This window comes from Elephas maximus, chromosome 16 (genome assembly GCF_024166365.1).
Source record: "Elephas maximus indicus isolate mEleMax1 chromosome 16, mEleMax1 primary haplotype, whole genome shotgun sequence".
Lineage (NCBI taxonomy): Eukaryota > Metazoa > Chordata > Mammalia > Proboscidea > Elephantidae > Elephas > Elephas maximus.
In genome coordinates, this window is record NC_064834.1 from 44960169 (window position 1) to 44975030 (window position 14862).

The 14862-nt window shown below is 41.4% G+C and overlaps 1 protein-coding gene across 3 annotated transcripts in view; it reads left to right on the forward strand.

Annotated features, from left to right (window-relative positions):
• Positions 1–2072: 2072 nt before the first annotated feature.
• The window catches only part of LGI1 (leucine rich glioma inactivated 1), a 46474-nt gene continuing 33684 nt past the window's right edge, over positions 2073–14862 (forward strand). For all 3 annotated transcript variants that reach the window (XM_049855311.1, XM_049855313.1, XM_049855312.1), the window contains exons 1-2: positions 2073–2485; positions 2873–2944. In XM_049855311.1, coding sequence (XP_049711268.1) covers positions 2271–2485; positions 2873–2944 — 287 coding nt within the window. In that variant the 5' untranslated portion in view covers positions 2073–2270. The remainder of the gene's footprint in view (positions 2486–2872; positions 2945–14862) is intronic.

The following is a 14862-nucleotide window of genomic DNA, read 5'->3' on the forward strand; positions in this document are numbered from 1 at the left end:
GCCCGGTTAATGCCTCCTTACCTTGAGTGATCCAGTGGTTAAAGCGCTCGGCTGCTAACAGAAAGGTCAGCAGTTCGAACCCACCAGGTGCTCCGCAGGAGAAAGACGTGACAGTCTACTTCTGTAGATTCACAGCCTTGGAAACCCTATCAGGCGGTTCTACTCTGTCCTGTAGGGTTCTATAGGATTGCTGAGTTCGAATCAACTCAACAGCAACGGGTTTGGTGTTTGCTTGTTTGTTTTTTCACCTTGGACTCAGCTCAGTCGTTACTTCTTCAGAAGGGTTCCCTGGCCGCCTTGACTAGTCCAACCACTTTACCATAACTCCGAGTTGCACTCTGACGTTTATTCGCATGAGCATTTGATTCCGATGAACGGACTGTACTCGTCGTTGCTCACTTGGGACATTGTCAGGGCACTGGGCTCAAAACAGGGTCTCTGCTCTCATGGTGCTTACGGTCTTCTGAGGTAATCAAATAGGAGAATGAACGTGACTGCCATTGCCCTTTCTCACAGAGCTTACGGAGAATTAAACAAGCGATTGAGGAAGCACGGGGGTGGGCTATGAGAGGGAAAGGGGAGTGTGTCAATGCATCAAGCTCCAATGCAGGATGAATTTATGTCAACAATCACACATTTGCTCAAACAGTCCTTTTAATGCTTTCATTCTAAGACACTGGAGGAGAACGGATTGTGGACTGACATCCCCTGACCAGTGGGTACCAGCTTGAAGGACGGCCGCTTTCAGCATGGTAAGAGGCCCAGGGCTCTATCGTCCTCCTCTTTCTCATCTTAAGACTCTTTCCACCCTCTGGGACATACCTCTCCCCCATGCCAGAGCCTCTTGTTTTTCTTCTTCAACTGAACTCCTTGTCCAGGGAGCATCCACTTTCTCAAGTACGGCATTAACGCAGCCTACCACGAGGCCGAGCCAGCTCTACAGCAACTGATTTCTTTGAGTCACTGTGTGGTACAAATGATTAACATGCTTAGCTACTAACTGAAAGGTTGGAGGTTTGAGTCCACCCAGAGCACCTTGGAAGAAAAGCCCGGCAATCTACTCCCGAAAAGCCAGTCATTGAAAACCCTATGGAGCACACACAGTTCTACTCTGGTGCACATGGGATCACCATGAGTTGGAATCATCTCAATGGTAACTGGTTTTGGTTACAATCTTCATAATAATGATGGAACTTCTGTAGTGGCATCCCCATTTTACAGACGGGAAATAGATGCAGGGACATCCTCAGCAAGTTTATGGCAGAACTGGGTCTCAAAGCCAGGTCTCTGGGTTCTTAATGCAGTGTTTTGCCCACCCCATCACAGCCTCCTGGGCTGAGCCAGGTCGTTTCACGCTCAGCGGAAGTTGGCTGCCTCCTGCTGGCAGGGAGTTCCTTCCAGGCTGCTAGCTCTACCAGGGAGGAAGGGATGTATGTGGAAGTGCAGAGAAACAAGCCAGTGGGTTATGTACAGAGGCGATCAAGGTTTCTGTTTCCTTCCCTCATCATGGAAGGGGGGCATGGATTACACATGTGTGTCTGTGTGTGTTGGGGGGGAGGAATTATGAAAATCCATAATTCATCAGAGGTGACGAGTGTCAGAAAAGTATTCACTTACATTCATTCCCTGAAAGTCACATTCTCCGTATGTTCTTATTTGTCTTTCACCAATGGCATCAGTCAGGTGGACTCAGCAAGAAAAGGCAAGGTTTGAGCCGAATGCTACAGACAGTTTGATTTAACTTCATTTTTCCAGCCAGGGCTGGCTCCCAAGCTAGTTTTTCTTACTCGGTTGTTTGCTACATGAAAAGCCAATTCCCAGAGGTTTCTGAGATTGCCGAGCTCCAATACAAGAAGACTGCTTCAACCCACCCACCCACCCACTTATAAGACATAATGCCGTCCTATTTTTGGTAACAATTAAAGGGCCTCCCGGTGAAAGCAGAAAGCTGTTTATTTTCTGTTACATCACTTCACTTTGCCTTCGAAGGCTGGTCTGTGCTCAGTGTTTTCCTGGTGATGCAAGTCGGCTCTCTCCTCCAGCAGTTGGATCGCTCCCAGATCGCAGCACCTCACAGGTCTCTTCCCCGGAGCAGTGCATTGCTGGAGCGAGTAGCAGCTCACGAATCAGCTGCAGGTCCCTGTTTTGAAAAGCAGAGATACAGAGGCCAAGGAAAAGGGTGGACTCCTATGTGAGCTGGTCTAGAGCAAGACGATCACCATCTGAATTCCAGAAGCCCTGTTCATGTTTGGGGATATTTTGTCGACTGCATGGAAGCAGAGAGAAGCCAAAGGATGGGAAATGCCTGCGTCCCCCTGAAAAGAATTGCTTATTTCCTATGTCTCTTATCTGCGCTTTTGCTGACTGAGGGGAAGAAACCAACGAAGCCAAAATGCCCTGCCGTGTGTACTTGTACCAAAGATAATGCTTTATGTGAGAATGCCAGATCCATCCCACGCACCGTTCCTCCTGATGTTATCTCATTGTAAGGCCCGTAAGCATTTTGGTATCTAATTTACGATTTAACAATTCAAGCCAGTGTATTTTGGGCTTTGTATGTATTGGTAGAAGGGCATGGAGATTCCTCTTGCATGCTTGGCCATCTGACAGTGCTAACCTTTTGCTGCATTTAAAATTTTTTATTTTTGTTAGCTGCTACTGCACATGCTTAGATTTCTGCCCCCCCAAACATTATTTTGAGAAACCTGTAGCAGATTCATCTCTCTTACTTCATCTAAAAGCGACAGTATCGTACTTCATAAAATAGTGTCAAAATCGTGACTGTTACGCTAAACCAGATTAACATAAGGTTTGTTCTGTGTGTGTGTATGTCTCTTTGTGTGTATGTTTGTTTTGTTTTGTTTTCTTTCAGATCCTTTGTGAGATCTGGTTTTACTGAAATCTCAGAAGGGAGTTTTTTATTCACACCATCGCTGCAGCTCTTGTGAGAAATATTTATATCATGACTATTTATAATATAGCATATATTTGAATAAGCCCTCTAGTAAATGATCTCAATCTGAATTTGGTCAAATGTGATTGTATTTTGAAAAGAAAAAGAATATCAGGAAAGTCAAAGGTGGATGGGTTTGTTTGCGACTCGAAATCAACGGTACAGGTTGATTCTTGCCACGGTAAATGAGCTAACCTGTAATGTTATATGCTTTAATGGCTATTTCTGAAGTTGTTGGAATGTGGCAACAATGATCCCAATTCCATTCTACTATTTTAGTTTCATTTTTGACTTGGGAACTTTGGTTCTTTTGCCTTAGAGTTTTTGAATTAGTCAATACAGAACCCAGCATAACATATGTGCTCAAGATGTTGTCTCTCGGGAATCTGGGGCATGCTGCTACTCTATATGATTTACCATGTGGGGAAAAAAACCTGGTTCTTTCTAGGTAATTCCTTAAAATATTAATTCTCAAAAGACTGTTTTCTAATCACATCTAATTTATAACTAGTCCCCTTACAAGGAGGGAAAGAAAATATTAATATAGCATAGTGCAAAGGATTAGTCTTTGCTATATGTTTTGAGTTGGCCACCAGGGAACCACATATTTAAGTCTGTGCCTGAAAATATTCAAAAAGATAATATTTGACTAAGAAATCAGATCTCTCCACAGGCATAATGTAACGTGTATAATTTGTTCCGGTGTGTAATGTTTGGCAATTGGACTTCTAGGTCTTAGGGCAGTACCACGTGGGGCCAAGAGGTCTCTGTGTACTTGGGGTCAGGCAACACACTTGGGTTGTAGCTACACGGCTCCAGGTGGGAAATGGACAATTTAGTTAATCCATTGAATTTTGGGTATCTTCACTGTATGGCCCAGGACCCAAGATTTTTGTTTGTTTTTTGTTTTGTTTTCTTATTTTAATTGACCATTTTGACTGAGGTTCTGTATACATATGCATACATCATAGATTTGACATCGACATTTAAATCTCACCCCACTGCTCACTCCCTAGAAACCAGAAATGTAATCTTGTGCAAATGACTAAATCTCTTTGAGCCTCAGTCTTCTCACCTGTAAAATGGAGGTAATAATACATATTTTGGAGGGTTGTTATCAGAGCTGAATAAGATTTAAGTAGATAAAACACTTGGCATATGGTGTGTCAGGGCAAGGGTATGCCAAATGACTACACATTTCGTAAATGGTAGGGTTTTAAAAATTTAGATAACTCTAAAAACCTAAAAATCACACAATTTATTGTTTGGTTTATATGAAATACAAAAACTGGTTCAACTATTTCATTGAATTCACAAACCTGATCAGGTATTTTTTGACATTATGTAATAATGTTGGCTGATGTCCTTCCACTGGCTAATGTCTTTGAGTGATTAACAATTGAGTAGAATATTCCTAAGGGATTTATCTATTTGATTAATGGCTCATGGAGTGGTTAGGGGAAGTGTTAGCTCATTAAGCAAATTCAGAAATGATAGACTTTTTAGTACATAAAGGGGCCAAACCTCTAATGCTGGGATCCTTCCATAGGATAAGATTTTGCTGTGTATGAAAAAGTGATAAATTGTGCTTATACTGTTCATTTGTCAGATAAATAACTGGCTGATTTAAAAAGCACCCATTTGATGTGCTAAAGCACCACTCTCCCCCCAGGTTAGATAAATAAATCAGGCCTTAAAATTCAAAAAGAAGTGTCAATCGGCACAAACTATTCCTTTGTCGACACTAGATGGACATTAGTGGTGACACTGAAAGCCTGGATGGACCCAGTTAATCAGTTACACATCTCCACTTTGTTTTTCTTGGGTGGACCCAACCACAGCAAGCACAGATGCCGGACAATGTTATAGAAATAGTTGCCGGCTGCTGCAGGGTAATGTGATTACACACATTTAGCATCTCAGAGGGAAGCCAAAGGACTGGTTTTTAAATAGCCCACACCGAGTGTGTGCCATGCCCCTGTGTCCCATGCTCCGAGTTCCTATGGAACATTCCAGCCCTTATTTCTAAAAGCAGTTCAGATTTCAGAAATAACAAAAGGACAAGTAATTCTTGCCCTGTACGCCCTCAATAAACTCACATTGGCTCACCTCAAAATGGTAGATTTGTGCCAGGGCTAACTAACTTTATGCAAGATTGTCAAGGGGTCAAAGTTTGTCTTCAACCTTCGGGACCTTGTTTCCTAAAGATGTTGCCCTCATCCTTCCTGCCCATTGTTCTCTGCTTCTCCCTGTCCTCGGGAGAGGGTCTACTAAGCTCATTTTCACTGAGGAGGAAATAAGGCTCCAAATGTTAACTCCCCTAGGACCATTCACAAAATCATTTGTCCTCTAGGATCATTCACAAAATCAGTTGCTGTTGAGTCGATTCCGATTCATAGCAACCGCATGTGTGCAGAGTAGAACCGCACTTCATAGGGATTTCAAGGCTGTCGCCTTTCGGAAGCACATTGCCAGGCCCTTCTTTCCAGACACCTCTGGGTGGGTTCACATCATCAACCTTTTGGTTAGTAGTCGAGTGTTTAACCATTTGTGCCACCCAGAGACTCCTCCTGGAATCATGACAGTGGTGAAACGCATGATTCATAGCCTAGGGAAACATGGGCCACCAAGCCCCATTGGAACATGCAGGCCCAACAGACCTGGGTTTGGCCTTGGATGACTTTTGTCATCCAGACCATACCAGCCATTGCTTGAAGTTTGCAATGAATTCTAACAGCATTTGTGACCATAGATTGCCAAAAACTGGCCGGTCATATCCTGTGACGAGATAAACTTAGAATGAATTCTGCTTGGTTGACAGACAAAGGCAGTTGGATTTTTGCTCTGTTATTAGAAAGGGAAAAGAACTGTCCCATTCCCATCATCCACCCTAACGATCTGATCTCTTAATTACAGTCTCCAGTGGTTTTTCAGACCTTCTGGTAATTCTCTGTGTAGAAGCCATGATGGGAAGTATGTTTTGAAATGTCAGCCTGGGGTACTGAGGAAAAGAGGCACAGGGCCCCCTAAGTTCCATGTGGTGTGTGAGGAAAAGACCCTGCTAGGGTGCCAGCTGGCAGTTTGTGTTGGAGAACAAGAAAAGCAAAAGCCCACCCTCTGTAGAAAGGAGAGAAAGAATAAATGTGTCTAATAAACATTTATCAGAGTGTACATTTTTTAAAAAAACTAAAATTCCCACTTGTGATTTTAAGCAAAAAACAAAATTCTCCCAAGCAAATGCAGTTTCATTCATAGGGCCAGTGTGGAAACATAACCAATGAAAACAATTATTCATTCTAGTTTGCTTTTATTGGATAGGGAGTGGTATTTTAGTGAACATAACTTAGAGAAATGTGTTTTCACATATTACAGCCCTGTTCCCTCTCAACTCCAGACTGAAATCCCCAGTGATACAGGCTCATAACTGAAGTAAAATTCTAATTTAAGGGGATAAAATGCATCCATATTGCCATCAGTTCATGAATGAAACCCCTCCAACTCCTAAGAGAGTTCTATTTGCAGGGAGTGAATTCCAGGGTTAGTTTTAGCATCATGCTAAAAATAAATTTAAAAAGTTATATAGAAGAATTCAATATGACCAGAAAAACTTCTGTTTATGCCAATTCGATTTTTGCCTTGTGTGGATGGACAGAATTGATCCTTCTAAGGAAAAGAGTAGTATTCTTTCTTTAATTAATCCACAGTCAACACAAAAGAACACAGTCCATAATAAACCAAAAACGAAAAACAAATGGAAAAACAAATAGCATGGACAAGAGAAATACTAAATCCACCCTTACTAAGGGCTTTATCATTTGGGCCTGTACTACTTATCCAGGGAAAAATATCCATGGCCTATGTTACCTTTTAGTGAGTGTTACCTTTTTCTATTCTTCCTCATATTACAAGCATAAGAAATGTTTGGCAGTCCTCAATGACAACTGAAAACAGACCTATTGGCTAAGAGGAATTATTAGCTGGTTTTAGGGTTTAGCATGCTTTGGTTTGTGCGATCTGACAACTGGCCAAAGTAAAAACGTCAGTCATCTAGGCTTTTTTTATCTACAATTTGCCTAATGACCCATAGATCTGATTCTTAATTTTAATTAATCAGTTAGCTAATTAATTAATTGTTGTAACTGTACAACTAGCTCTGTACAACAAACGTTTTCATTGAAAAGCATATTTCTTCCTCCCAATTATTCAAACAAGAAACCTAGGCATAACCTCTCTCCTCTCCCTTATTGCCCACTTCCAACTGGCCAAGTCATCACTCAACCAGTATGAGAGTATGCTTCCTTCTCCTCACCCCAGGCCACTGCCCTAATTGAGGCGTTCGTTGTTTTCAAAGGCTGCTCCAGGAGCTTCTGTTCAGGTTTCCCTGCTCAGGTCCCATCCTTACCATCTCCATTGGTGTTACCTTCCTGAAACACATCATGTCACCCTTGAGCTTGGAAGTCATTAATGGCTCCCTATAGACAGAAAATTCAAACACCTCAGCTTATATTAATAGATTTTGACTGTTTCCTGTTGGTCCAGAGTTCTCTCTCTTGACATTGACCCTCAAGCTCCATTCATACCAGATGGAAATACCTCATTCCCTGATCTCTGTTTTCTCAGACTCTGTAGGCTTTACTGATGTCTCTAGTGTTGTCTGTCACTTATTAGAGCTATCTGTGTCTGTATCTGCCTCGTATCGCTCATAGAGGACCATTAAGAAGAGCCTAGGCATTGGAAACCTAAGCTTGTTTACTAGGTATTTTTAAATTCAATCCATATTTTCAGAAATTTTGTCCTAAAGACTCCTGTTTGGCTCTCAGTACATAGTCCTATTCATGTTAACACTCTTCCTTGTGTTCAGTATCCCCGTCTGACTTCACATGGACTAAGGATGTGGACATATGGGAAGGAAGTATCAAGTGTGAACCAAAAAGTGTGAAGATATATTTGCACATGAAGATATGGCTTCAGACTTCCTTCAACACAGATTTCCAGTGTAAAGAACTTAAAAGGCAAAGCATCCAAAGCCTTTCCTTAGACCCCTGCTTGAATCGCTTTTGTCCTGTCTTGATTTTATGTAGGTCTTTGACATGTAACAATCACATTTAGGCTTTCTAGGTTCTTAGTTTTCCTGTGGAAGCTGGCTAGTTGCTTTCCCATGAAGAGTAAAATTCTCCTTTATCCAGTCTGACAGGACATTCAAAGGGAAGTGTTAGTTAAGCATTATTAAGAAGAAAAAAATTCATTAATTAGAAGAAAATCATTTCTTTTTTTGCCTATTTAGATCTGCTATAGGGCTGCTATGAGCTGGAATCGACTCAATGGCAATGGGTTTGGTTTGGTTTTGGTTTAGCTAAAACAAGTGCTTATTTATTGCATAGTTGCAAGCAGTTACAAAATGAAAGCAAAAGCCTCCCCTTTCAGCCAATACATTTTGGGGTTCTGCCATGCAGCAGGCACAGTGTTAGGCACCATGAGGGACCCAAAGACAAGCGAGATGCTGTCGCTCCCTGCCCTGAAAGGAATATGGCAGCTCCAAGCTGGTGGTGATTCCTAAAAACGTAAATCATATTTTGCCTGTAAATGAATGTATTGTAAGGTAATCTTGATAAGCTTTCTTGTCTTGTTCAAAATGATATTCAGTTGATTGGTAGTGATGGCGGTGCTCACTGGTTGTTGATACTGTGGCTGTCATGGGTTACAAAATGATTGCAGGGGCTATCCAAAGACAGCTATTATATCAGGATGGCTCAGCCACTGAGTTGGCAGTGTATCGAGTGGCAGAGAACCTGGGCTTTGTGGTCAGATAAACATAAGTCCAAATCCTCACTCTGCTGCTTCGTTGTGTAATTTGGGGCAAGTGTAGTCAAGCCTTGGTGTCCCATCCACAAGATGGGGAATAACCACGGTACCTACTGCACAGGATTATCGTGAGGAATAAATGAAACAATTCATGTAAAGTGCTTGGTACAGTTCCTGTTTCTCAATAAACATTAGCTTTTTATTATTATTATTATTATTATAGTATCTGAAAAGCACTTTAACGTGAAGCACCGTTAACATCAGATTAGTGTCTGTGCGTATAGGTTGGGTTTGCCTACAACCCCAGCTTTAAAATCCTGTGGTTCTGCACATAGTTCTCCATCAGCCCCTGCTAAAATATCTTTCCTTCAAATATTTCTCGTGGGAAGCATCAACTATTTACGCTTCTAAAAACAAAGAAGGAAAAATCATAACCCTCTCACCTCTTCCTCATAAAAAAATAACTGGCACCACATTTTGTAAAATATGTCAGATTTTATTTTAAATAATTAACATTGACCAGTCTTCAGATTAGTGTTTCTGTGCTAGAATGGGAAAAGGCCTGAACGAGAGGTCAGGTGACGTGGGTTTGAGATCTAGTTCTGCTACTAATGGTTTGTGCAACCCTGGGGAGAATGTCCAGACAATATGTCACAAAGTGTCCCTGCACCTCAACTTTTATATGCATAAAATACCAAAGATAGATTAAATTATGGTTCTGAAACTCAAATGCCAATAGAGGGTGGGGAGGTAAGGTAAATTAGAGAAGCAGTTGGATATAAAACAATAGGGAATGGTGGTGACTGGAGTAAACCAGAAAAATCATGTCTAACAGCCATGTCTCAGCTTCCACTGATCATTGCGATGGGAATATAGTACATGGATGGTATTTTCTAATTTTCAAGGCAGAAATCTGGAAGCAGATTGTTAAAACAAGATAAAGGCCAAACAAAACACGGGCTGACATTTCTAGACTTTTACACTCAATTGTATCAACAGTCTCCTTCTAGCTTAAAAATTCTATCCCATTTTGCAAACAGGGTTGCTTTTCCAATTAAATTTTTAAATTAATATGATACAGAAAAAGATCTTGTTAAATAAATGAGCAATTTTTTTAAATCAATTCTAACAAATCAGCAATTTTGGATTATTAATTGAAATTGCCTCATAATACAGAATTGGCTGTTATAAAACTATTATTAAAATAATAATGTAGTTCCCAACCAGCAGGTCTAAAGGACCCTACCCAGGCCCTCTCTATTTGGTAGCTGATGATAAAACAATGTTTCAGTATCCCTCCCATGGGACGAGGATTAGAGAGAAATTGCTGGACCCATTTAGTTGGTAAGACATCCAGTGTTTTCCTGTGAAAAGTGTGATTAAAAAGCAAGGAGCATTAAAAAAAATTATGATGACTTGGGAAAATGTTTGTTTTTGTGAGGATTAGTTAGAATAATGTAAATAAAATGCTAATGTAAAATTCAGTGTCTGATATGTAAGTCCTCAATAATAAATGGCATCTAATTATTATTTTCTTTAAAAAAGAAAGCAAGGAGCCTTTTAAACAAATAAACAGACCAGAATGTATAAGTGCAAATAACTCTTGGCTTGCAGAGAATTATTGGTAGAAGGCTGTAGACTCTTCCCAAATGTGCTTCTATAGCTAAACATTTCTGGATTCCTTTTTAGAATCGTCTTCACTGCCAGCTTACAAGCCATGCAGTAAAACCAGCCGAGGTTTTGTTAAGGACATTCATCATCTTTGTATTGCCTAGACTGATAACGATCTGTTTACTACCTACCATGATGCTAAGCACTTTATATATCTCGTTTCATTTCATCTTCACAGTAACCCGGTGAGACAGGCATGATCATCTCCATTTTACAGATGAAGCACTGAGTCCTAGAAGAGTTAGGTAACCTCCTCAATGTCACATCCCTAATAAGTTGCAGAGCCTGGGTTTAAACCCAAGTCCTCACTTTTAACCACTTATATCTACTTCCTCCTGAACGTGAATCTTCAGGCTTGACTTTGCACAGTTTTGTTTCCAAAATCAAACCCCCTCTCAAAGGGTCAACCTTTGCCATTAATGAGGATATTGAGGAGAATGTGTCCTGATTCCTTGAGACAATTACTGAGAAGGAGTTTCAAAAGCCCTTTGAAAGAGTGGGAGCATTGCTGGCAAGAGCATCCAGTTGCCCTAGGAGCCAACTCTCATTTGTATGTGGAAGCTCTGGTCTCCTTGCTTTAAAAAAAAAAAAGAAAAAACCTTATTTACTTTAAGGTTACACCTTAGACCAGTGTTTTCTAAACTCGTGTTCTGTGGAACGGTTGACCTGAAAGAAAAGGCTTCTGTGCTCAGATAAACTTGGGAAACACCGCACGTTCTAGCCCCGCTGGTTATTCACGATGCACCTTGGCATAGAAAAGGATCTGAAATTTTTAATGTTGCTTAACTTTTCTTAATAACCCATAGAATATTGGTTCTGTGGAACATATTTGGGGAATCTGTGCCTTTGATATTCTTTTTTTATTTATTAGATTAATTATTGATACTTTACCTTGTTCTAAAAAGGCTTGGTAGGAGAGTTCAAGCAGGCAGGAAGCAGCCCATCTTGATGGAGATATTAAACCATCCAGCCCCAAATAAGCAGCCACTGGAGACAGACTTGTTAGTGTGGGTTCAGTAAATGATTATCTGAGAGTCAAGCTTCACCACCAGCCAACCAACTGGGCAAGCAGCTTGGAACACACTCCTTCTCTGAGGATGGATGCTCGCTCCATCTCAGTGAATGCTCCATCTTTTGGAGGAAAGTAGATTATTACTTGGAGTTCCGGGGTCATGCAAATAATTAACGTGCTTTGTTGCTAATTAAAAGGCTGGAGGTTCAAGTCTACCCAGATGCTCCTTGAAAGAAAGGCCTGGCAATCTACTTCCCAAAATTCAGCCATCGAAAGCCCTGTAGAGCACAGTTCTACTCTGACACACATGGGGTCACCAGAACTTGGAACGGGCTTTATGGCAACTGGCTGAAACTGGTTTAGATTATCCTTTGCAGCCCATTCAGCATGAAAAAGCCCCCTGAGCTTAAATTTGCACTCTTATTGTTTTTATTTGGAGTGGATTCTCTTGTAGCTATTTCCCAAGTGTCTGAATCAGCATTTCTCAGGGTAAGTGCCATGGAATATTTATATGTGAAGTTCAATCATAAAGGGTTTCATTACCAAGAAGTTTGGGAAACTGCATATTTAATTCTTCTTTTCAAGAGTCTCAATTTGTTTAAGGATAGAAAAGACTTGAGTAGTTAAAAAACCTCATTAACTTCATTTACCCACTTTTCCCAAATTTATTTGCCTTCTTTATGCATGTAACACCTTTCAACTCCTTGAAGGTCTTATGTTCCAGGGAATACACTCTGGACAATGCTGGCTGAGGCTCTTCTAGGTTTGCAGCAGAGACTGGGCAGATGTGATGTGACTAAAGGTAGGAAGCATGGCCTTTCCCGTGGCCATGAACTAGCCCTGGTGGAAAGACCATGCCTGAGCATGGACTTCCAGTCCAGGCACTTATAAGCTTTAAATGACTTTACCTCTCTCACCTCAGTTTCCTTTGTCTTTAATGTAGAGAAAATAAAACCCAAATCATAGTGTTATTAAAATAAGCTAATAGACGGAAAGCTGCTAAAAATGAGGCCTGGTACAAAGTGGGCTTTGGATAAAAATTAAGCCCCTTCTCCCTGGTTGATGCAGGGCCAGGGAGACACCAACCCTAATTTATAAACAACATAAAGAGGTCAGTTGGTTGACTAGTTGTGCCAGCTTCTAGAAGGAAAAGTTTTGACTGTCTTGGGATGAGGGGTAATGGACTAGCATCAAAGAGGTGGTTCCATGCTCAAATCTTTGCTGGTGCACACACTGCTGAGAATATTCCCAAAGGAAACTCTGAAAATCCTAAAACCTACATCCTAATCCTGGTTCTGCCACTGACAAAAGATGTGACCTTGGTAAAGTCACTTAACCTGTGCTGGCCCCAGCTTCCTCTACTGTAAAATGAAAGAATTGTACTACACATCTCTCTGAATTACCCCTACCCCAGTCTCAGATTTATAGGGAGCCAAATTAAGGCTATTCTCAGTCTATCCAGATCAAAGAGATGGTGGTTTACTTAAGGATCAGCTGAATTACACTGAAAATGTTTTTCAATGATGAGACTCAAAAACAACGGTCAAATAATCTGCTTCTATGTGATGCTGCCTGTTTTAAGGCTTTCGTATTTTAAGAGCGTATTTTTAAATATTCAAATGTAAATTATTCCTGTGGCACATATGCTTAGAATGTGTGCGTTTAACTAAAGTGAATCATCAGCCTATTGTTAATTATCATTCAACTGGCCTTATTCTTTTGGATAAAGGAGAATATTAGCAACAACCAGAGGGTCTGAATCATTTAAGCAAAGCCAGCACTAATCAAGTTGGCGACCTCCTCCAACTGTGCCCCAATTCTTCCAACAGCTGTAACCTGTATGTATTGTGCTCTTCCATTTACATACATATATATAGAAACACACAGACACACATATGCCTGGAAATGTGCACACTTGTATTTGCACACACTACCCACGGCTGCTAATTAACCTAGGCAATACCCATGAAAGTTTCCTTGGCCAGGTAACAACCTCACTGGACCTCAATTTCCTTAGCAGTAAAATTAAGGTCCTTTACTACATCCCAAGAGCTTTTCCAGCTGTGACATTTTATGTCTATGCCCTTTGTGGAAGCACTGGAGACATGGTCATATACATTATTTCATATGATTTTTAGGATCATCCAAGAAGTCTTTTTGTTTTTATAATTCCTATTTTAACAGATGATGAAACAGATTCACCTACTTAATACAGCACATACATAAGTGGCAGCTACAAGCCTAGAAACCAGATTCTCTATTCTGTGTCCAGTCAATGCAGACTCTAAGTGACAACCAGGTGCTTGCTGTCAGAGATCTCTCTACTAGGCCATAAGATTTTTAGGAGGTTCCTAATTGGACTGAAAAGCCAGGACTATTAGAATTGCTGTTAGAAACCGTTCTTCTCCATCCAGAGTTGTCTTTCCCAAGTGGGGGTTGTATGGGAGGACTCCCTAAATCATCTTCACTCTATAATCAAGAGAACCTGCTTCTGGGCTGCAAGACAAGATTCAAGTCACTCATGGGTCTATGACAACTCTGGCAATCAAGAAGTCACAGGTGAGTCTGAAGAAGCAAGTGCCATTAAAGCCAGGGGGCCCTGGCATATGACGAGATGAGCAGTCTGGTTTGAGACAAGGGGAGATTTTCTCAGGTGGGGCTCACCCCCTACCCCCACCCCCACATTCAGCCATCTGCATACCAGCCTCCCCGCCATTCTCCTCCCTTATCCAGGGCCCATGCCTACTCTTCCGTAAATGAAGTCTGCTCCAAGTATGGACTCATGTACACGTTAGAGCTGGAAGGGGCCTCAGTTACTATGTAGTCTAGCTCCCTCATTTTACAACATAGAGAGAAGAGACATGCTCAAGACATGGAAGATTTATGGCCATGAAGGAATTAAGACCCAGGCTGTTTATTAAGTCTCCTTTTTTTAAGATTTCTTCTTCAGTGTGCTCCTTCCCTGGCACCCAAGTAGCCGGGGCTGGAAACTGCTCCAGTGGCCCACCAGCCTTTGCATCAACACATGGGCCTTTCCAGTCCTTCTACTCTGTGCCTGCCCTGTCTCTGGCTTCTTGGCTGGACTTCGGATAGCCTTCACCTCGACTCCCTTCTAGTGTGGCCAGATCCTCATTCTTCGATCCTCTGCTTCTTCCTCATGTCTCTTTGCTGACCCCAGGCTCTGCCAGAACTCTGAGTTTTACGCTAATCCTGTCTCCGACTTTTCTGCCCTCTTTGAATTAAATTCTGGTGGTCTTAGCTTTTCAGTCCAACTGAGAACCTTTAACAATCTTATGGCCTTGGTGCTGATTTGTTGCTTATGAAGAGATGTGACCCACCCCTATATAGGGGTTAGATATGGCAGCTGGAAGTAGGCACTGGAGCATGGGGTTAGCAGTCATGTTAGAGGTCACATCCTCTGATC